General features: G+C 43.7%; 1 protein-coding gene and 1 long non-coding RNA gene across 4 annotated transcripts in view; one reads left to right on the forward strand and one right to left on the reverse strand.

Moving 5' to 3' along the window:
• Fzd6 (frizzled class receptor 6) overlaps positions 1 to 4,262 on the reverse strand; it is a 36,228-nt gene extending 31,966 nt beyond the window's left edge. Inside the window, exons 1-2 of one of the 3 annotated variants that reach the window (XM_076555858.1) lie at positions 4,092 to 4,262; positions 2,952 to 3,267 (exon numbers count right to left, since the gene is read on the reverse strand). In XM_076555858.1, coding sequence (XP_076411973.1) covers positions 2,952 to 3,128 — 177 coding nt within the window. In that variant the 5' untranslated portion in view covers positions 3,129 to 3,267; positions 4,092 to 4,262. Of the gene's footprint in view, positions 1 to 2,911; positions 3,296 to 4,091 lie in introns of those variants that run through there. The other 2 variants (XM_076555857.1, XM_076555859.1) reach the window with 2 other exon arrangements.
• Positions 4,153 to 10,863, forward strand: LOC143269730 (uncharacterized). The gene is made up of 2 exons (XR_013046369.1): positions 4,153 to 4,813; positions 10,757 to 10,863. It is a non-coding gene; the product is annotated as an uncharacterized LOC143269730 (long non-coding RNA).
• The last annotated feature ends 13,058 nt before the right edge of the window (positions 10,864 to 23,921 follow it).

Consider the following 23,921-nt stretch of genomic DNA (forward strand, 5'->3'; position numbering starts at 1 on the left):
AATTCACATTCAGAGTCTGGCGAGATGGTGCAAGGAATGTCTTAGATATTTTTATTGCTGTGATAAAACACCATGACCAAGGCAACTTATAGAAGAAACAGTTTATTTGGGGCTTATGGTTAGAGGTTAGAGTCCATGACCATCATGGTGGGAGCATGATGACAGGCAGGCAGGCGAGGCAGTAGCTGAGAGCCAACATACTGATCCACGAGTAGGAGGCTGAGAGAGATACTGAGAAAGGTGCTGGTTTTCTGAAACCTCAAAGTCCCCCACAGTGACACACCTCCTCCAAGCAAGGCCACACCTCCTAATCCTTCTCAAATAGTTTCACCAACTGGGGATCAAGTATTCACACATATAAGCCTATCTCTTAAAAAAAAAAAAAAAAAAAAAAAAAAGCCTTTCTCTTTCAAACCACCACAAGCAGTAAGAGTTGCAAGCATGGGAACCTAAGTTCGAATTCCCAGCACCCAAATAAAAAGCTGAGCATGGCTGTACATGCCTGTAATCCCAGCAATGGGGGATCCCAAAGGCCTGCTGGCCAGACAGCCTAGACAAAACAGTAAGATTCCAGTACAATCAGAGACCGTATCTCAAGACAATATGGCGGAAAGCAATAAAGACACCCAATGTACTCCTGTCTGGCCTCTTCACGCCACACACAAATGCACAAATGATTCACGTGGAAAGTAAGTAAGATGCAGCCTAGATAACATATTACTAAGAATGCAATGTGTACACACACACACACACACACACACACACACACACACTGTGCATATACACACCCATACAATTAATAATAAATTAATTGTTAAAAGAGAGAAATAAGATAGATCTCTTGACTTAACATGGAATTCCTGGGAGCTAAGAAAGTACATTTGAAGTAGGCATGGTGATTAGTGTCTATAATCCTAGCATTCAGAACATGGAGGCAGGAGGATCATGAACTCAAATAATCCTAGCATTCAGAACATGGAGGCAGGAGGATCATGAGCTCAAGAGCAGCCCAGGATAGACAGCAAGTTCTGGGCCAGTCTGGAAAACACAAGAAGACGCTGTTCACTAAAAAAGAAAAGAAATCCTGTGCTACTGGCAGACTTCTAACCTCTGCCACTGGGAGGAAAAGGGAGGAAGGTGTCTAAGTTTAAGGTCTGCCTGGCCTACAGAGAGGGTTCAAGACCAGACGGGACAATTAAGCAAGATTCTGTCTCAAAATAGAAGTCTTTGCAAAAAGATGAGAAAAGAAAGAAGGAACAAGTGGCTGCCGTGACCGCCATGAAATTCCTCAGTCCATATCTTAAAACTAATTCACTGGAATGTAACAGGAAACCTGGACAGCCCCAAGGCCAGGAGCGCTTGGTATTGTGGAGGTCATACAGGGAGAGACAGGTAATGTCAGTACTGGAATAAAGAGCAAAAACCCTTCTTGAGGGGGTCCAGACTAAAACTATCTGGGAAAGAAGCTAGGAGAGGAAAAGAACAACTTTTTAAGGTAGAAAACAAACACTTGTCTTTATAAAAGTGCATGTGACAGAAACCAGTTGTTACTGTCTTGAAAAGGCCTTTAAAACAGCAGCGCGTCCTTCTGGCCTGCCCCGCCATCCAACTCAAAGGAACTCAGGGTAAATGTTAGGAGTTTTTAAGTCACTGTCAGCATTCAGACTTAAAATGCACGTAGCTAAACACAGAGAGGAAGCCGGATGAAAATATAATGCTTGAAAAAACTCACTGAAAAAGTGGGTTGTAGAACATTATCATCAGAGAAAGCAAGAACAAAGGCTGTAATTATCGCTTGATGGTATTCCCACTACACACTTATGGCTCTGATTAAACGATGGAAGTCTCCCCGCATCGTTTGTGGAGTGTTCCAAGAACACCTCACAGGGTGGAGGATGTGGCAGAGTGGGGAACTCGCTGCATTTGAGAGGGCCAGTGATCAGTCCTCAGTCTGAAGAAAGGGAAGGAGAGTTTGCATTGGTTTGGAAAAACCCCTGAGAGATTACAAACCTGTAACCTGTAAATCTTTTAAAATGATATCTCAGTATTTAAAAAGTGTCCTACCCAGACAGGAGTCTCGAGTGAGGCAGTCAGACAATGGCAGACCTTCACAGCAGCAAGAGCAAACGCAGCCACTTTAAAAGGCCCTATCTAGTTACATTCCTAGGGGTTTCTGTCTCTTAGAGGCAGCCTGAGGAAAAACCTTGACTGCCTTCAGCTTTTCTAGAGAGATTACAGAAACACACACTTGTCTCTTTTTTCCTTCATGAAACTTATCAACCTAACAGATCTGTGTGGCAGGGCAGGTTCCTGTCTCTACAGGTAGCTCTTTCTTCCCACAGCTCCCTGAGACATCTGCATATCTCTAAACCAGAGACAGGCGGGTAACTGAGGCACCTAAGGCAATCTTTAGTGTCACTCTGTTCTTCACCCTACCAGTGGGGTTTCTTCTCACAAGGAACTTACAGAAAACAACAACATACTCAAATGCTATGCCTAAAAAAGTCACTTTTCAGTAAAACATTATCCTGAACGCCAAAACGTTCCAATAATTTATTTGCTTTGGAAAAAACTAAACCAAATGACAAGTACTTTTTAAAAAACATGTAAGTTTCTTCAATTTTAGCTCAAGCAATATAGATTAGACACTCAGTCAACCATTAAAAGAATTCAGAATTCATCATTTTAGAGACGCAACCATCCAAAACTCGGAAACACAAAATATTTTAATCATCTGTAATCACTGTTCATTGTGATTTAAGCGAATTCGCTTCCTTTAAGCGAATTAACTAGAGGCCCCAATTGTACACAAAATATGACAGTGGGGTGGGATTTAATTTTCACAAGTAATTTGATAAGCATGACTTGTGAAAAAGAAAAGATAAAATAATAGTTTAAAAAAACAACCTACGTATAAAGCAATTTCCGATAAAGGCCTCAGGAGCACTGACCTCCATTTTCACAGCGGCTTTTCCCTGGTCGTAATGGCCCATCAGGTTGGGGAAGAAGGTCATGTTGTAGGCCATCTTCATACATCTGGGCACAGTGATGGGCTCACAGGTGAAAAGGCTGTGTCCCCTTACCGCGGGCAGGAAGAGGCACAGCCACAGAAACCCGGGCCTTTCCATTTTCTTCGGACCCCCGACTTTACCACATGGCTTGGATTAAATCTCAAACTCCTTGCATCATCAGAAGATTCTCACTCGGAGATAAAAACGTCCAAACGCCTCATGCCTTTATTTTGACCATTCTGAAGGAAGCCGTTTCCTGAAAAAATGAGTTCTGGGGTCAACTGCTGTAAAAACAACCCCAAAAGCGTGTGATCAGCCACATCTGCCACACATTGAAACGTACGCCGAACTTCACTCTAGGTGACCGACCCTGGGGGAAAAAAACCATGGAAAACGTCCACCCGAGCCAGCTCCGTCCCCACCTGCCCCGGCATGGACCGCATCGGTTTGCTAAGGAAGCTTCGGTTCTGGAGAAGTGTGATGGGGGGGTTAGGATGGAACAACGCGGGGCACAGGAGAGACGTGGGACGGGCAGGCTGGAGGTGAGAAAAGGGACGTGGGAGGTGAGAAGTAAGGCGGAGAGGCGCGCAGCCAAGGGTCCCTTGGTCGCCTCGCTATGTGGGGGACACTGAAGCCCAGGGGGAGCCCCTCAGCCCCGGAGTTCAAGGTCAGCACCCTACAACAGCAGTCTTCTGCGGACACGCTTTTCCTGTTTTCCCCGAAGGCCCGTCTGTCGGGCCGGGTTGACCCGGGTGCCCCAGGAAGAGTGGGGCCGCCTGGAGACGCCACAGTGCCATCCACCCCCTTGGGCTGGGTCACCTCGGCACGGACCCTGCAGTGCGCTCATCCATGCCCTCCTCACCCCGCCTTCCACCCGGTGCAAACCTTCCGTCGGCGGCTTCCGGGCTGGGGGCTCCCCCGAGCCCGCTGCCCCGTGCCCGGGCACCTGTCCCCGGCCTGCAGCGGGGCAGCGGCGTCCCGGGGCCCGCGGGGACCCGGAGGGGACGCCCCTGCGGCGCCAGCCCCGGCCGCTGCTCGCCCGCCCGCTCGCCCCGTCGGGCCGGCCCGGGGACGCCTCACCTCGGGCGGCTCTCCCTCGGCGTCGCGCGGCCCCGCCACCTCTCACGGCCCGGGCGGGGGCTGGGTGGGGTGGGGAGGGGGGCAGCGTCCGGGCCTCGACCGCCTCCGGGGCCCCGCGGGGAGCGAGAGCTGGGCGATCCCGCGAGACTGCGCCGCCAGGTCGGCCGGGCAGGTTGGGGCTCGCGGCGGCGGCGGCGGCGGAGGCAGCGGCGGCGGGACCGGCCCCGCCCCGCCCCGCCCCGTCCCGCTCGCTCGCCCGCCGCCCGGGCCGGTCCCCGCCACCCCGGCCACTCCGCAGCCGCAGCGCTGACCCCCAAGCCCCCCCTCGGAACCCACTTCCCGTTCAACCGCGCGGGGCGTCTCCCCGGCGACTTGTTGCGGAGACCGGAGCTGGCCCGCGTGTCACTACTTCCCGGGGAGCTCGCCTTCAAAGCCCGTGAACTCGGGCAGGCTGGCAACCACCCGGAACGGCAGGTGCCGGTGGAATTCCAGCCCCGGCAGGTTCTGCAGCTTCCCTGCCGGGAAGAGCCCCAGACACTCGACTGCTTTAGTCGACGCGGTGCTTGGTACCAGCTCTGCCACCCTCGCTTCGGATACGTGACCTAGAAGGGACGAGGGAGTGCTGAGAGCCCTCCCTATGTAGATGGGATAACTGCGCACACCGATGGTTACTTGATGTTAGTCTTTCACAATCATTTAAATCTAATCTGCAGGACTCTGGGGTGAGGTCCGAACGAACTTGTAGAAACGCTTTGACAAATGCAAAGTGGCTTTTTTGTTGTTGCTGTCCCTTATGGGGAGGGACCCCGAGGCCTTGTGTATACCAGTAATAGAATGCCTGCTATGTTGAACTACATTTCCAGCCTGTAAAGTAACTTGAGGCTGCTATTAGCCGAATCACTGCGCTATAGAAAAATGTCACATTTCAGCATCTGGGATAAAGGACATCACTGAATAACCAGGATTTGAGATGGGCAAAATGGAGATGAATTTGGAGAAGAGAATTCTTTCCCACCTTTATCAAAAGTTTAGGACAAGCCGGGCATGATGGCACATGCCTTTCATCGCAGCACTCGGGTGGCAGAGACAGGCGGATCTCTGAGTTCCTGGGGGGGAGAGAGAGAGAGAGAGAGGGAGGGAGGGAGGGAGGGAGGGAGGGAGGGAGGGAGGGAGGGAGGGAGGGAGGGAGGGAGGGAGGACTAGTGGAGCCCCCAATGAGATTGGACTAGGCCTTCTGGATAGCCGAGACAGTTGTTTAGCTTGAACTGTTTAGGCCCCCCTCGCCCCCCCCCCCCCGCAGGCAGTGGGATCAGGACCTGTCCCTAGCGCATGAGCCAGCTTTTTGGAGCCCAGTGCCTACGCTGAGACACTTTGCACACTTTGCACTTTGCGCAGCTGTGGTGCAGGGAGGAGAGGCTTGGACCTGCCTCATCTGAATGTACCAGGCTCTGCTGACTCCCCAGGGGAGGCCTTGCCTTGGAGGAGGTGGGAATTGGGGAGGAAGACGGGGGGGGGGGGGGGGGGGGGGGGGGGGGCCAGGAAGGAGAGGGCATCTGTGCTTGGTACGTAAAATGAATAGAAAACTTCTTAATAATAAAAAGAAAAAAAACGAAACAAGAACAACAACAACAAAAAAAAGCATAAGACAACTGTAAACGCCGAGGCAGTGTTAAAGAAAATTTAATATTATCTTAATCTTAATATTATTAAAAGCCAGACAGTTTATTTACTGCAGAATGGGTTTCTATGCAGGATGTTTCTGTGTGGAAAATTAACCTTCTACATGGGAAGAGTATTTCTCACAAAATTTTTAAGGTTCTATATAGAAGAAATATTTCTCAGCTGGACTCGAAGGCTGAGATAGGATCTCAATTTCAGTGCCAGCCTAGGTTACAGAGAAAGTTGAGGGTCACCCCAGGATACATAGTGAGCCCTTGTTCAAAATACAGAAGGGAAAGTTATCTGTAACTGCCTTACAAGCTTTGTGAACATTTCTCTGATCGGGCTAGAATACCTGAAGCAGGTAGTGGCATTTTAATGTGATACATTGGAAATCCGTAAACATATACTATGTGATGATTTGGAGGAGAAATGCCATGAGTTTTTGTTTTTTAAGCAGAAATGTGATCTATTTTTATCCCTAATTGCACTTAATTATATAGTGAGTAGTGATACAGTAAAATGATTGGGGACATTTGAGGGTGGATGTGGAACATTCAAGCAATTATCTGTATCATCCTTGTCTTTCAGTATAAAAAGCTCATTTCAATGGCATCAGATTAAGAGCACAAACTTGGGAGTTCAGAATTACTGGCTTCCAAGCCTAGCTGTGTGACCTGGAGCCGTGTGAACTTGGACATCATCATCTAACACACAGATTTTTTTCTGACAGTGATGACTTTGCTCATCTTTTCCTTCTCGGTTTCTTCATGTTTCTCTGAGCCAATGCTGGGGGTGTGGTCACTGAAAGTTGAAGCAGACTTTCACTTCTATCTTGAAGCATAGTTTTTCCAAGGTAGATGTTTTTTTTTTTTCTTTCTTAGCATGTAAAGTATTCCACCCTACTCTCCTTTCTGCACTGTTTCTGATCCGTTCTTCTCTGCTGAATTTTCTCACTCTCACATCTGCTAGCTGTATTTTTTTTACAGATATTCTTTAGCAACTTGAAGAAGTTCTCCTCTGGTCCCACTTTGCTGAGAGTCAAATTTTGTCAAATGCTTCTCTGGATCCATTGATGTGATCATGTGACTTCTCTTCTTTAGCGTATTCATGTGATGAACTTTATACATTGATCCTAATCCGTTGAACCAGAGGATGAATGGTGGTTGTGACATACGATGCTTAACTGTTGAGACTTGCTTTGTGACCGAGTGCAGGGTCAGCTCTGGAGAATGTTCCAAGAGGTGCTGAGAAGAAGATGTATTCTTTTGTGTTTGGGTGAAATGTTCTGTGGGTGTTCGTTAGGTCCATTTGATTCATAATGTCTGTTAGCTCTATTATACTTCTGTTTAGTTTTTGTCTGGATGACCTATCCATTGGTTAGAGTGGGGTATTGAAATCTCCTACCATCAGTGTGTGAGGTCTGGTGTGTGGTTTAAGCTCTAGTAACGCTTCTTTTACAAATGTGGGTGCCCTTGCATTTGGGGCATAGATGTTCAGAATTGAAATGTGATCTTGGTGGATTTTTCCTTTGATGTGTATGAAATGTCTCCATCTCTTGTAGGCAGACTTTTCTTGGATTTCCAGACCCCAAAATAATGACACAGAGACTTCTTATTAATTATAAAAACTCGGGCTTAGCTTAGGCTTTTCTCCAACAAACTCATAACTTAAATTAACCTATTTCTGTTCATCTATGTTCTACCATGTGGCATTTACCTTTTTTCAGTACAGTACATCTGACTTGCTCAGAGTCTTCTGGTGAAAGTCCACAGGCCTAGATTCCTCCTCCTCTTCCTCTCTCTTCCTGGAAATTCCACATATCCTTTCCTGTGTAGCTATTGGCCTTTCAGCTCTTTATTAAACCAATCAGAAGGCGCCTTAGGCAGAGACACAGCTTTACAGTGTACATAATACTCCACAACATTTCCCCCTTTTTGTCTAAATAAAAAAGAAAGGGTTCAATTCTAACACAGTAAAACTATATATAATAAGAATAATTATCAAGTGAGAATTACATTCACAATGTCCAGTCCATTTGTATTTGGCAATTTCAGAGAAAATACTGTATTATCTATCCTATCTTGATGAGTCCAAAGTTTTATATCTAGACCATCTTCTATCACATCTTGTATTACCAGCCTAAAATATCCTTTTAGACCTTAAAACGTTTTCTTAAATAAATAATTTAAGCTTTTATGTCTCTCACTCTCATAAACTTTACATCTCTTTTGTAAGTTTCTGTTATCTCATTCAGGATCTAAGAAGGAGGCAGCAAAGTGCCATAGTTCTGGTTGGTACTGCCTGCCATACCATGCTTTAAATCACTCCACATGATGCACCCCCCAAACATAAGAAGGGGCCAAAGGGATTTGCTCCCACGATGCTGTGTGTCAGGCCCACCGCAGGGTGATTCACTGGGGAAAGAAAAGAGTTAACTCACGAAATGCTTATGGGTCTGGGAAAATGGCTTGGAAGGGCTGCTTGGCTGACAGTGTCTACGGTGCCAGGCTGGGTACTGACACTAAACTGGAAATTCCAATGGATGATCCCCCACCCCCACTTTAATCCCAGCACTTGGGACAAGGTCACTGATTCATCTCTCCAGCTTTTCCCTCCCCTTCCTGCTCTAACCACTTGCCTCTCCCCTCCTACTCCCTGCCTTGTTACTTTTACTTATGAAAGCCACACTGGTATGCCAGGAAGCTTCCCCGCTCACGCTACTGGGCTCCCATCACATGGAAAGAGACTCCTTTCCTCCGTGATTGGGGTATTTGTCTCTGACAGGTTTTTTGGTCGGTTTGGAGACATCCCGGATTGAAATTCTTGTTACTGTGACACTTACATCCTCTGCTTCCTCATAACTGCTCTCAGCTCTTTCCTGGAACTCCTTCACTATCCCCTGAGATCTGTCTGCACTCTCCAATTCTCGTTTAACGCTAAAAATCTTTTCCTTGCCATTTCTCCTTGCTTTCTCGGGATCCAGCCTTTGTAGTTTGGAACGAACTTTTCTCTTTTCACACATGGGGTGGCTATTCTGATTTCTTTGCTGAGTCCATTTTCATTCATGGTGCATTATAAAAGGATTAGTAGAGTTGCCAGTCTCTCTACAGACTGCATCCATGATTAAAAGTTTTATTTTGATACAAAATAAAATTCAATTCAAAATCATAATTTTTTTCAAGGCTAATGCTAACAGAGATGAAACATAAAGTCTCAGTCTTATAAAAGCTATTAACCTATTGTAAAGTATTAAGGATAATTAAAAAAATACAAGTTAATGGTTAGTCACCTTATAAAAATGATCAAATTCTTTAATATGTTCAAAATTATGCTTATGGTCTTGCTAAATAATAATGTAATTAATTATAAAAATAAGCCTTTCTTAGCCCTCTATATAAGGGCTTTAAAAGTTAAGTCTAAAACAAGTAATTAAAAATAAGATAAAGTTTTTATTAAAATATATGCTTCAGAGAGCTACAAGATATGGCATTTAAAACGTTTAAACTTCCAATAATAGAAAAAACTCCCCCATGGCTTGCTTGTTGCCTGAGCTTTGCTCAAACTGTGAATACTTTTGGGTCGATCACCCTACTTTGCCTGGTCAAGATGAGGTCAATCCTCTAAGCTGCTCTTCTATAGAAAAAAAATCTCAGACCTAGTTCTCACACCCAAAGGCCTCTGCTGCTCTGTATGACAGCCAAAAACCTCTAACAAAACTATGGAGACCACCAGAGCCTGTCTAGGTAATAGGTGTCTGTCATTTTAATTGATACATAGACCATTTAAATTATATATCCAGTAATAGTTTGCCATTTTCAGATCTCTAAGGATAATGACTGACTGTAGCTTTGGGGGCAACAAGAACCCAGTTCCTTCAGCTGCCTTCTCAGTAAAATGTAAAATGTAAAAATCAGCCCACAGGCTTCACTTCCCTAAAGCTACTACTAGGTCTAAAAACACTTTGCTTTGCTACCAGATTCCTAAAAGAGATAAATTCACCAAACAGGTTTCAAAATAACTTTTTATTATTCCTTTATTTCAAGTAAAATGACTTACAGTTAGCAGTTCAGTAATCAACCACTGATCATGGTAAACAACTGGATTTAAAAAGATGGAGACCTTATACAAGGTCTAAAGATAGAAACATAAGCTATATGGATCTAAAAAATGTTTTGCAGTTAAAAAAATAACAAGTATGTAGGTACAAGTTATGGAGATCTAAGGATATGAAGGCTTGGGTGGTGAGGGTCTGAAAAGGTGTTTTGAGGTATATGGATATAATCTGTGAGGATATAACAAGATGGCTTAAGGTGTATAAAAATGTTTCAGATTTCTTTCTCTCACTATGCTATTGTTATATTGAAACTTCAAAAGTTCAGTGTTTTAACATTAACCAATAAAGTTCTGATAATCTATTAATCTAGCTCTGGTATGCTGTGGGATGGTCTGTATGTAAAATTGCTCTGATTGGTCAATAAATAAAACACTGATTGGCCAGTGGCCAGGCAGGAAGTAGGTGGGACAAGGAGAGAGGAGAATTCTGGGAAGCGGAAGGCTGAGGCAGGGAGACACTGCCAGCTGCCGCCATGACCAGCAGCATTTGAAGACACTGGTAAGCCACCAGCCACGTGGCAAGGTATAGATTTATGGAAATGGATTAATTTAAGATATAAGAACAGTTAGCAAGAAGCCTGCCACGGCCATACAGTTTGTAAGCAATATAAATCTCTGTGTTTACTTGGTTGGGTCTGAGCGGCTGTGGGACTGGCAGGTGACAGAGATTTGTCCTGACTGTGGGCAAGGCAGGAAAACTCTAGCTACACTGGTAAACACCAACTACTTATTATCAGAGTCACACACTCAATATTTTAAATTTCCCTTTGGTTGTTTTCTAAATATAGAGTTAAAAAATGCTTCTCAATGTACTAAAAACATTTGTCTCATCTATATATACCCAGTCTTCTAGAAAAAAAAGTTAATGCTTTTAACCAAAATTATTTTAGGTTTACAAACTTTTACTATGACTCAAAGGCATGAATCTACTGCCTTTTCTACAATGTGAATTTCAGTACAGACTAAAGAAAGAAAGAAAGAAAGAAAGAAAGAAAGACAAACAAAGAAACAAAGAAAAGAAAGAGAGAGAGAGAGAGAGAGAGAGAAAGAAAGAAAGAAAGAAAGAAAGAAAGAAAGAAAGAAAGAAAGAAAGAAAGAGAAAGAGAGAGAAAGAAAGAGAGAAAAGGGTTCTTATAAGCTTCAGGAAATCGACGTGGATCCTCCTCTTGGGGGTCAAAATGGACTCCAGATAAGTATTGCCAATCAACAAACCTGTTTCTCCACCTGCCTACTCCTGGGAGGATGGGACCTTTTGAGACACCCCTCCCCCAGCTACCAGGACTGTGGACCTGGAAATTTCAAATGCACATCTAAGAAAAAAAACCCTCAAAAGTCTTTGGAAACAAAACTTTATTTCCTGCCCTTAATATACATCTGTTTCAGAAGATTTCCAGTTAAAGACTAAAGAGTGCTCCACCTGTTGCCTGTACGTTCCCTAGCACACAGATGGTCTCGCAGAGCCTGGACAGCAAATGGAGCAGCCTGCTCTTCCCAACTTGGTCAACATTCCAGACTTTTGGGTCCTCCATCGATGCCCCAGAGTCAGCAGGAAGTAGTCATAGACTATAAAATCACCTGTTGTCACTCATTCAACAGGAGGACTGGGATTTTGAATTCCAAACCTGGGACATATGACTGAGGATCCGAGATTGATCAAGGTGGTGAGGTCACTCCTCCCTCTCTGATTTTGGCTATGATTGCTCTCCTCTCCATGCAGATGCCGCTATCTTTATTACCAATATGTGCTGCTCCGGAACAGTTCTGGACTTATGTCCCAGGGCTACCTCTGCTTCACCCTGCAGCTTGGGATTTTGAGGAAGTGAGAGTGACAGTTAATGACTCTAGGTTGATGGGGGGGGATAAATGTTCTTGTTCATTATAAGATTTCTGGTCTTTTAAACTATACAGGATGTGCAGATGCCTGGCCTGTCTACTTCTCAAAGATATCACTCCTGGGTCAGGATGTGTTTCTCTCTCTTATAGGACGTTGATATCTAACTCCCCTAGAGGAAATAAGACAATAAAAGATCTTTGGTTTTTCTCTTTTGTCTCAGGGGCTGATAAATCCCTCTCCTCTCAATTGGCTACTAATAAAGAGAGTCTCCCCAAGGGGTTCTTGATTGCTTGCCCCAGGGCAAATGGGAGTCTGTTGGTCCTGTTATGGGGCATTCAAGTTGGTATTTGTGGTTTTTCTTATGGAGGTGTTGCTTATGCCCTTAAAGACATTCAAGATAAAATTTATGGCTGGTCTGTTTCTAGTCCCTATGTTTTGGCCAAACCTTCAACTTATCCTGTTCTTCAAAGACATTTAACAAGTTATTTGCGGCCACCAGTTATACTTAAGTTGGAAGGCCTCTGCAGTCCTCCACAGTCGTAGGTGGCCTTCCGGCCTGTGTCACTGCCCCTTCTCCTGTACTGACAGGTGGAGACTTTGGACCTTTGCATATGGAAAAATCAAATTCTACTTATGTTATTTCTTATATTAACTGTGATATTACTAACTGTATTGATCATACTTTTACTCCAGGTAATTTCCTAATTACTAGACAACCTCTTTTAGTTTTGCTGCCTGTAAACTTATCATTGCCTTGGTTTGATGTTACTGGTATATATGCCTTGGAGACTGTTTCCCAAACTTTTTCTCTTCCAAAGTGATTTATTGCAGGTTTGATTTGGTGCATTACTGCCCTGCTATCTATTGTAGCTTCTGGGGCAGCATCTACCACTGCTCTGGTACAGCAAGTACATACAGCTAATCATGTTAATAATTTATCCAAAAATGTTTCCCCGGGACTTGTGACACAGGAAGGTACAGATAAAGTATTAATGGGTAGGGTTGATGTTTTAGAAGAAGCTACATTATGCGTGTGCACTCAAATTCAAAATATAAAAGTCAGACTCATGATCTCTTATCATGCCGAATATAAATGGATTTCTGTTACTCTTTTGCAATATAATGGCACTAATTTTACCTGAAAGCAGATTCAGGCACATATTTAAAAAATCTGAAATAGTTCTGATTAGATACTAATATTCATGATTAACACCATCACATGTCTATTATCTCACATACCCACTTTGCTGCCTCCTTCCTTTCTTCTATCCAGTCCTATGTTTCTGCTGAAGATTTTAGGACTTTTATTGTTAATCTGGACATTACAGTAGGATTATTTTGTTTCTTGTTATTCTTTTTCTAGTCATCATCAAACGTTTGAATTCTGCCTTGTGTGATGTGACCTGTTAGGTCTGCCTCATTATTTTAAAAAATAAAAAAAGGAGAGATGTTGGGAGCTGTGCAGCCTAGTCTCAGATCAGCATATGACTACCTGTCCAACAGGTGTCCTCAGGGCAAGGCACCTGTGGAAACGGACTCTCACTTGGCAAAGACCACTAGTCCACGGGACAGCATAGGAATCTGCAGCTTATGGGTCCTTTTCTCTCTCTTTATATTGATGATTCTTTGGGTGGTTTTTTCAGTTTTACTTTTTCAGTCGAACATGCAACAGCTGTAATTTTCCCTGGAAGTTCTGTTCCTTTTCAAATATTTTCCTGTAAGATTCAGCAGAGTGTGACTGCTTCTTAAATCTCTTATCTGGAATTACTAACTACAACTCCCAGCCCTGGAAACTTTTCTGACTCAATGGAGACAGTTAGGTACATATGAGAACACAACACTTGAAATATTAACCGTATTTCACAGTTCAGGAAAGGAGAGCAGGGCATGCATGCACAGACTAGGAAGAAAACCTCGGGAATACACGTGGTGCCTACACTGTTGACAGTAAGTTCCCTGGACACCAAGCATAGAATTATTGGTAGGATCTGGTATGCTCCAAGAGGGGAAAAAAAATACAAAATAGGGGATGGATAGATCCATCTTTACTATACATAGGAGTTTATATTGACGAAAGAAATATGGAATAGTGAGATGAAAAATGAATGCTTTGTCAAAGTCTAACTTTTACAAAGAGATTGAGACATGGAACCTCTTGTAGAAAAGGGAACTGTCTAAAAATATATCTTACAGACATGAAAGAATTATCTGGGTTTTAATATTGTCCTTAAAGCATTGTGCCCATCACAGTGACATATCTTTACACAGTGTAACCAAATATCTCACAACATATGTGTGTGTGTGACAACATATGTGTGTATGGGGGTCCATGCAGGGGAGTGCAGAGGCCAGAAGCACTGGATCCCCTGGAGCTGGAGTTAGAGGCAGTTGTGAACTTCCCAATATGGGTGCCGGAAACTGGACTCAAGCCGTCTACGAGAGCAGTGTGTGTTGTCTCAATGGTTAAGCCATCTCTCCAGCTACAACAGTTATTTTTATCCCCTGTTGACGTATATCTGATAATTAAGGCATTTTATGTCTACATTCATGAGAGATACTTGTCTGCCTGATGCTTTTGTCCAGATTCGATATTGGGTAATGCTGCTTTCATAAAATGTGCTGGAAAATATTCCCTCTGTTTTTAGGGAATTAATCTTGACATTATTGATGCCTAGCACTAACCTTGGAAATTCTTGAGCATGTGGCTTTATTTTTTTTCTCTGTTCCTTTTTGTTTCTACCTTTCTGCTACTCCCATCGCATAAACGTCACTTTTTAGCTGAGCCAGTTTTGGATATTACATTCCATTGCTTTTCTCTTTTTGGTTTTACAAGTTTCTATTGATTAATCTTCAGCTCAGAGCTTCTCTCTTCACAATGTCCAATCTACTGATGTTAGTGAACCTATCCTAGGAATTTGTTATTTTTATTACAGTAGTACCCTTTAAAAAGATTCATTTATTTTTATTTTGTTTTGCCTGCATGTATGTATGTACGTGCACCTTGTGCGAGCCTAGTGCCCACAGAGGTGAGAAGAGGGTGTCTGATCCCCTGCAACTGGAGTTATAGGCAGTTTTGAGTCACCACATGGGTGCTGGGAACTGAACCCAGGTCCTCTGCAAGAGCGGTGAGTTGTCCTTAGCTGCTGAGCCAACCCCAGTACCGGCAGTGTTTTCTATATCCAGGAAATCTTAATTCTTTCTTCCTTAAATTTTTGTTGTGTCTTTCCCACTGTTTTCCTTACAGCCCTTGGCACAGTGACTGTGGTTATTTTAAGGTGCCGGTCTATTAAGTCCAGTGTTGCTGCCGTATCTGAAACTCGTTCTGATGCTTTCTCTGTCTCTGGCTGGCTTTGCAGTGTCGGGTGACAATGTGTGAAGACAGGAAAGCTGTTGTCGTGAGGCAGGATTCCCTCTAGCCTTAGTGATCCCGAGACTCTGGGCTGGGAATCCTTCATTTTCCAACCCCCTTTGATGGGTCAGGTGGCTAGAAGGGTAGGGTTGAATATTTTACCGCCTCCAGATGGTTTAGGCTCCCAGTAGTCTAGGCTCTAGTAAAGTGGTTTCTCTTGAGAGGAGGTTTCCGTGAGAAAAACAGCGCTCTGGCATTGTGTCACATGGGATACCTGAGATAAGCACCTTGTAAGGGGAAATACTGATTTGGGGTCATGGTTTCTGTCCATGCTCACTTGGCCCTGTTGCTTTGGGGCCTGTGGCAAGGCAGTCATGGCTGCAAAGTGTGGTGGAGACAGCTGCTCTCCTCCTGGAAGCCAGGAAGCCGAGAGGTGGGAGGGGGGTACACCCCCCCCACGGGCCTTGTGGGCACACCCCAGGACCTCACTAGGACCTTCTAGTGGGCGGGGAGTCAGCCGGCAGCTTCCAGGAGTGAGCTCCCTCCTTCCGCTGTGAGTTCTAGGGAATGGAACGCACGCACTTTTATCCACCCTGCCTCTTCCAGATCCTGCCACCTCTCAGAAGCACTCAAGGCTGGGGACCACGCCCTTAACATCGGGCCTTGGAGGAGCAACCAAGATGGGATTATAGCAGTCATATTTCAAAGTGGCTGCTTCCCCTCCCCTCCCCGCTGGATGCAGAGGGGATGTTTCTTTGACTCTCAGTGGGAAACCCCGAAAGTAAAACACCCAGCAATGCGGGTGGTCCCCAAGACTAGACCCCTTGGGACTCTCAGATGGTCCACAGGAGCCTCTAGGAACTCAGGGCCACTGCTCTGGTGCCTCTTCCTCTACCGGTTTCTCCGGAGGATTCGGCTGGCGGGTTCAGCTGTGCGGCGCTGCCATTCTCTCTGCATCCATCTGCTTGTTTGGTGGCCTTACTTCTCTGCCAGATCTAAGAAGAGTTGTTGATTTGTATCTGCTCAAGTTTTCATTTATTGCTAGGACAAATCTCTAAGTTCTTCACATGTCAGATTGGGAGCTCCAGTGTTTCATTTATAAAAACAATGCATTCCTTTAGGAATAGTATTGGTAATTCCAGCCTTAAGAGAGCAAGTCTCTCCAAACTGCTTAAAAATACCAAGAGCAGGGTCAGTGGTGCAGCTCTGGAACAACACTCGCTTACTCTGCATGAGGCCCTGGGTTCACCCCCTGAAATACATAATAAAAACTACAATGTTGGGAGTTAGACTCAATTAGGAAAGTTCCATAATTTGATGTGATTGTTAGCAGAACACTGCTCTCTAAAACTTTTATCACAGGTAGGCTTAGTAGTTCATAGCTATACTCCCAACACTTGGGAGGTGAAAGCAGGGGACTTGCCATGGGCTTTAGGCCAATGTATACAAAGTGATACCGTTTCAAAAAAAAATTTTTTTTAACACAGCATTAAATGATTTTTGCTGAAATGAATGTGTGGTGGTTGGAATGAGAAGTGTCCTCCATAGTCTTGACCTTTGAACTCTTAGTCCCAGGTTGATGGCTGGATTTGAGGAGATTCAGTGGACACAGTCTTGCTGGAGGAAGGAAGTATATCAGTGGGGCAGGCTTTGAGAATGAACTCTCTGTCCTGCTTCCACTCAGTGCCACCACCTGTTCACTCTCTGCCTCTTCTTGCAGTTCAGGATGTGAGCATCAGCTCCCTGCTCCAGCCACTGGGCCTGCTGCTCAGTGATGGACTCTACCACTCTGGCACCCGAAGCCCACATGAACTCTTCCCTCATAAGTTGCCTTGGTCAGGATGTTTTACCACAGAAACAGCGAAGTAACTTGCTGTGGGATGCCTTTCTGTATGCTGTGAGTGTGTGTTGCTTTGATTGGTTAATAAAGAAGCACCTTTGGCCTATGGCAAGGCAGCTTAGAGGCAGGCAGAAAATCCAAGGAGAGAGAAAGGAAGGAGAAAGGCGGAGTCTAGGGAGAAGCCAGCACCACCAGGAGAAGCAAGATGTGAAAAGTATCAGTAACCCACAGCCAAGTGCCAACTTACAGATAAATGGAAATGGGTTAAATTGTAAGAGCTAGCCAGCAAGAAGCCTGAGCAATCAGGACATACAGTTGTAAATAATATAAGCCTCTGTGTGTTTACTTGGGGCCAAGTGGCTGCTGGATGCAGGTGGGAGATATTTGTCCCAACCGCAGGGCTGGGCAGGACCAGAGAAACATCTGACTACAGTAACTAATACAGAATATAATAAATATTTGAAGTAAATATATAATTTATAAACTGTAGAAGTTTTCATTTCACTACTTATCCAGGCATCTTCAACCCATCACTAGGCTTTGCAGATACATGCAATAATAAATTTCTTCATCTCTGATATTTTACCAAGGCTCATTTAGGAAAGCAGTGTTTTCATGGGTCCCTTCCCTTCTGAAATTCTCAATTCCACCTTCCCTTAAGCCTTGAAAGCTCTCCTCGTGGCTCAGGTCCCTACAAGTGGTATTTGTGAATTTTGCATTGACTCAAGGGTGTCTGTGAACATGACCTAGAGAACAGTGTTTACTTTAAAATGGACTTTCACATGAAATGCACTGCCTGTTGCTTTCAGCTCTAAAATCTAAGTGGGGCAGGGTTTGCAGCATGGCAGTTCACCTTTGTTTTGCATATATAGCTGGCCAGACATGATATAACCTCTAACTACTCCCTCCAGTATGACTGGAAAAGTAAACTTTTCAGGGCAGTAGTAACATGACACTGTGGGACAGAGCCACATATTTTAATGACAGTTTGATGCATAAGATTGCCTCTGTGGAGCTCTGGGATTGTCATTTGCAAATAAAGAGATTTATAATGCTGAAGAAAAATGGCCTCCGCCCTATGAAGGCTTTGAGTCACGCTTTTGTTTCTATGAGTTTACTTACTGGGTTTTGTTTCCAGTGGCCCAGTGCCTGCCATCTGGTCACCTTTAATGTTTAATATCTGTCTTTTTATTTTCGTTTACCAAAGCAGCCATATTAAGTCAAGCAGTAGAAATAGTACTTTCCCCTCCAGCTACTAGCTAGCATCTAGGGTTTCTTGCCACAAGCTTAGTGATTTGTATAATAACTAAGTTCCTTTGATGTGAAAACCTAAATTTATACCTGATTGTATTTCATGGGCTGCTAATGACTCTGTGTGGTTTTTAAAATTGCCCTAGATTATAATAATTAATATTGTTAAAATGTTTATACTTCCCAAAGTGATCTTGATTCAATGCTATTCATATCAAAATCTGAGTGGGCTTTTTTACAGAAATTGAAAAATTTGTATGGTACCACACAAGACCCTGAATATATATATATATATATATATATATATATATATATATATAGAGAGAGAGAGAGAGAGAGAGAGAGAGACAGAGACAGAGACAGAGACAGACAGAGACAGAGACAGAGAGACAGAGAGAGACAGAGAGAGGAGAGCTAGAAGCATCAGAAGCATCATTCTTCCTGATTTTAGACTGAATTGCAAAGTTATAGTAATCAAAACCATATGTTACGGGTCTAAAAATAATCTGCAGACCAATGGACCAGAACAGAGAGATCAGAAATAAACCTATGTTTATATAATCAACTGCCTTTTAACAAGGCCCAAGAACACACAATGGGGAGAGAAGAGCCTGTCAAGAGATGGCTAGAAAAGCCAGATGGCCACACACAAAGGAATGAAGTCGAACACGTATCCTTTTTTTTTTTTTTTTGGAGGAGACATGGTTTGCTGTGTAGCCCTCACTGTCCTGGATCTCACTCTGTAGACCAGGCTGGACTCAAACTCATGGATCTGCCTGCCTCTGCCTCCGGAGTGCTGGGATTAAAGACGTGTACCACCATCACCTGGCTTACACCCTTATCTTAACCAGATGGAAAATGAACTTGAAATGAATTAGACTTAAATGTAAGACCTGAGACAGTAAAACTTCCAGAAAACCCTTGTCATTGATCTTAATAATGAGTTTTGGATACAGACAACAAATACAAAGAAATGGAAGAAATTTTATGTTAAAGTTGTATCTGATAAATGTTAGTGTTTTATTTTATTTTTCCTGTTGGTGGTGCACATACATGCAGGCAAAACACTCATGCACATAAAAAAAATATGAAATTTAAGAAAAAAAATAATTCTAAAAACTTCCCAGAATAAGACTAGCATCTTGCTTTTGGGGTGTCCCATGGCTAATTTAAAGGGGCAAAGGGAATTAGGAGGTCCCTATTGGGGCCTTTAAAAACTATAGGCAGGCAGAGTTAATCCTATTGGAGTGTCCTAAAACATCAGATACTGAGTGGAAACTAAAGGAAGCCTGTTTACAATCACAGTGTCCAGTCCCTTGCATTGTGTTGGGGTGGAGTGGTGGAGGGTCCCCACTGTTCTGCATTCAGCCAGTGATCGCTGAGTCCTAATGTATTATATATGGAAAGGCACCATGCGTAGGTCCTAAAAGGCAACAAAAAAAAAATAGGCAGAAAAATGAGTGGTATTTCCTAATTGAATAGGAAAATTAGGCAAAGACATTCCTAGAGAAGCATATGTCTTGATCACATTTCACCCAGCTTGTCAAATGAAGTTCTCACTTAAGAAATCTTATAGCACAAAGCTATACACTGTTGTACTGGGTAGAAAATATTGAAGGACACATTCCTTGGCTTTTCTCCTGGTTGGACTGGTTTAACTATACTTGAAATGTTGGCAGCTATATTCAGCAAGAAAAATAGCAATTTGAGACATTTCCTAACTACCACGAGCTCTGGAGAAGCTGTATTTAAGGGAGAAAACCCAAATTACCTTGGATCTTAGGCATGACTATTAGGTCTGCCTTGATCAATTTGCCCAACATTTGACTCCCTGCCACAGCATTTTGCGAAAGTCCGTCTCATGTTTTCCTAAACTTGATTTGCAGACATTCCATTTCTGAGGAGGTCGGAAACTCATGTTGGGAAGCTGATTCCTTTGGGAAAGGAACATTCCTTCTACTTGCTCCCATGCTTTTAGGAACGAGTCACGTGGTAGCTTGAAAGAGAATGGCCTCCATAGGCTCCTTTGTTTGAATGCTTGGTCCCTGGTGGTGGAAGTGTTTGGGAAGGATTAGGAGGTGTGGCCTTTTGTTAGGAGCTGTGTCACTGGGGGTGGGATCTGAGGTTTGAAAAGACTCATGCCATACTTAGTATCTCTCTGCCTCCAAATATTGGATCAAGATGTGAACTCTCAGCTGCTCCTGCTGCTGTGCCTTTGATCCATGGTCATGGACTCGAAGATTCTGAAAATAAAATCCCAATTAAACATTTTCTTTTACAAGTTGTTTTGGTGTTTTATCACATGTAGAGTCTCACAATTTGAATAAATGGTCTTTGTGATTTAGCATATCTGGGATTGAATCATGGCTCAGCTACTTGTTGATTCTGATTTGAGTCTCAATTTATAAGCATACAAAATAAAGAACATAATCATCCGTACCTTCGGTGTGAGAATTGTATGAGAGAAGGCTCATAAGCCCTTTTCCCAATGCTTGACATTCAGAGAGTTCCTGAACTTTCCACCAGGTGGAAACTGGAACTTTGTGCACGGCACTTTCACTAGGTACAACATGCTATCATGAAAAGAAAACTTGGGCCAAGCTGCTGCAGCCCTTGGAGTCTGTACCAAAACGTGTAAGGAAAGAGGCCAAGTCCGTGTCCTCGAATGACATTACAGTTATAACAGGTCATGGTTCACTTTCACCCTGATGTCCCAGTACCGGAACTATGGGTGTCCCCTGGAAAGTCCACTGAAACAGGGGCCCAAAGCTTATACACTGCTCTCCAATAAACGCTCTCTAAGAATGTGCCAAGTCCCTCTAACTTCGGTGATCAAGTATGACTATTTGGAAAGCTGAGTTTGGGAGGAAATTGCTATCCTCTATTTGGACATTGTGCCAGAATCTTGTGTGGTCTTAAGCAGAGCACAGGACTTCACAGGAGCAGTAACTGAAAAGACACCTGGGAACCATGATTTGGGCAAACTACCAACTACCAGCAGCTAATGTCCTTCTGCTCACTTAAATATTGTTCAGAGGTAGAAAAGAAGATCAGAGAAAGCTGGGGCTGGAAGGGTGATGGCTCAGAGGTTAAGAGCGCTGGCCCCTTCCAGAGGACCTGTATTCAGTTCCCAGCACCCATGGTGGCTCACAACCATCTGGAACTCCAGTCCCAGGGCATCTGATGCCCTCCTCCAGCCTCCACAAGCAGCAGGAAAGCACATAGTACATAGATATACATGCAGACAAAACACCCATACATAATTTACATAAAATAATGTAAATTAAAATTTTAAAAATTTTTTTGAAAGAAAAGAAATAAAGATCAGAGAAAATTATTCACTTCCACCTTCTAAATGCATTGGAATGCCTTTTAAAAAAAATGGAGTCCCAGCCTGGTGTGGTGGCACATGCTTTTAATCCTAGAACTTAGGAGGCAGAGGCAGGTAGATCTCTGTGATTTGGAGGACAGAGTGAGTTCTAGGACATCCAGGGGTACACAGAGAAACCCTGTCTCAAAAAATTAAAAAAGGAAAAAAAAAAAAGAAAAAAGAAAACAAACAAACAAAAACCCAACAAACAAGCAAAAAACATCTTAGCAAATGATTGCATCAAAGATAACTCCGCAGACTTGATGAATAAAGCTGTGGGCCCTGGTTTTTTTGTTTTTGTTTTTGTTTTAGCTGAATATAAAGAGCTCCCTTCAGTGTTAGCTAAGTATCCATGGGAAAACACATGACCTTTCCTGGCTTTGGGAGAGGACCTGCTGTGCTCCTGGCCACATCACCACACATTGCTAACAGCAGTCAGTGGAGCTGAATGCTGGCCAATCTCGCTATTGTTGGATGACATTTAGAGCCCAACATTCTTTTATGTTTACCCTTACATGTTATCTACAAAAATGTTACACATTTAGTAACATAGTTGAGCAATGAAAACGCAGTTAGTTTTCTACCCTGGTGAGAGAATCACTTCATTTCTAGGTGTGTCTCATTAACAGCGTGAACCGTGATCAGGCTGGCCTTCAACACAGTTACAAGGATGGATCTGTCTTGTGAAATTTCTAAGATTTCCTCTGGGATATTCTTCTTTAAGCAGCTGCCAACATATAGGCCTCATCAACATTGTTTGTGTAAGAGATAAGTCTCCAGAGCATAGTCTTGCAAGCGCAGACGAGACTGTGGGAGAGATGGCTAGGTTTGGCACAAAATGTTGCATTTCACAACAAGTTAAATCTCTACAATATATTAGAACCACACTACAAACACATCTGCAAATATTTCTACATTTCTTATCTAACAACTTGATAAGGAAGAGTTAAGCATAAACACACAACCACTGTGTTATGACTAAAGCCTCTTCACATGTTATAATAGTGTCATCAAAACACCCAAAACCAGTCTTGGGAGCCAAACAGCAAACAGCAAGAAAACTTCAGGCCCAACAAACATTTGACACCATTGTGAACTTCCACAGCTTATGATAATCAAGTAAACCACCTATAACATTATGGCTGTAACACTATGATAATGAAGAGTGAAAATATAATACCTATTATAAGAATGAAAGAGACTGAAGTTGATTGCTAGACAGAGAGATGAATAATACTGTAAAAAAGGAAAAATAAACAGATACCAAGTACATCACGGATATAAAGCTAAAAAGAAGCACTTGGAGACATATTTGACTATCTTTCTGCAAGCTTCCTACATCTCCTACCACTGCTCCTCCTCCCCTAAGACCAAAGTTCTGGAATTAGTTATTTTGATGATGGTAATGAGCAGCACTCATTGGGCATTTACCGTGAGCCAGGCATTTGTTGAATAGTTCCAGCTTTCTGTTGGTTCTGACAATGACTCTATGACCCTAGGGGATGGGCTTGAGCTCATTTGTTTTATCGTGGGGTTGGTACAGAGATTCACGGTGTGGTGGGAACTGGCCTGGAATTCACTCTGTAAGCTGGTCTCCAACCTGTGACCCCCCTGCCCTCGCCACTGCAGCCTCTCAAGACCTGGGATTGCAGGAAAGCAGCACCATACACAGCTCTGTCGTTACTGTCTTAATTGATGGCTTCCAGAAACAGCATCTTGTCCAATTACACAGCTAGTGAGTGGCAGATGCAGGGTAGCTTCCTGAGCACTGCTGTCCACCAGTCACTTGCCTTGGTTCAAATGCAGCCCTTCTACAATCCGGGGTGTATCACAGGTGCTGGGTCTGTGTAGTCAACCTGATACCCATTAGCCGCACTAACTTAAAAAAAAAATCAGTTCCTCAGTCACACCAGGTACATTTCAATCACTCCATCTTCCCCTTGTGACTTGTGGCTGCTGAACTAAGTCACACAGATTAAAGGTCACTTACATCACTAAGAAAGTTCTACTGCAAAGAACTGAATTCTAGAGATCATGTCCTATCAATGACTTCCGGGTGCCATCAGAGCACTTCAGGAGGTAAGAGGAGCCACTGCTCTCTTCCTGGCAACTGAAGACAGCGACAGACTAAGGGTCCTTTGGTGACTGGGGAGTAAGGACCACAGCTGCTGGCGGGCAGTGGGAGGCAGCAACAGTGACCCTCAGCAGGACGGTGACGAAGGCTTGATGGGCCCTGAACATCACTTCTTTTTCCTCTAGCCTTAGTGTGATAGCAGAGTCCCAGTCACCAATCTCTCAATATCGCACTCTCCTGCCTTTTCTGACTTCTAGCCCTTCCAGAAGCATTGTAGCTATTCTTCCTGGTGAATCCTCTATTTGAAATGCCTAGAGTATCTCTGACTAGACGACAT

This window comes from Peromyscus maniculatus, chromosome 20, assembly GCF_049852395.1.
Source record: "Peromyscus maniculatus bairdii isolate BWxNUB_F1_BW_parent chromosome 20, HU_Pman_BW_mat_3.1, whole genome shotgun sequence".
In the NCBI taxonomy this organism is placed as follows: Eukaryota; Metazoa; Chordata; class Mammalia; order Rodentia; family Cricetidae; genus Peromyscus; species Peromyscus maniculatus.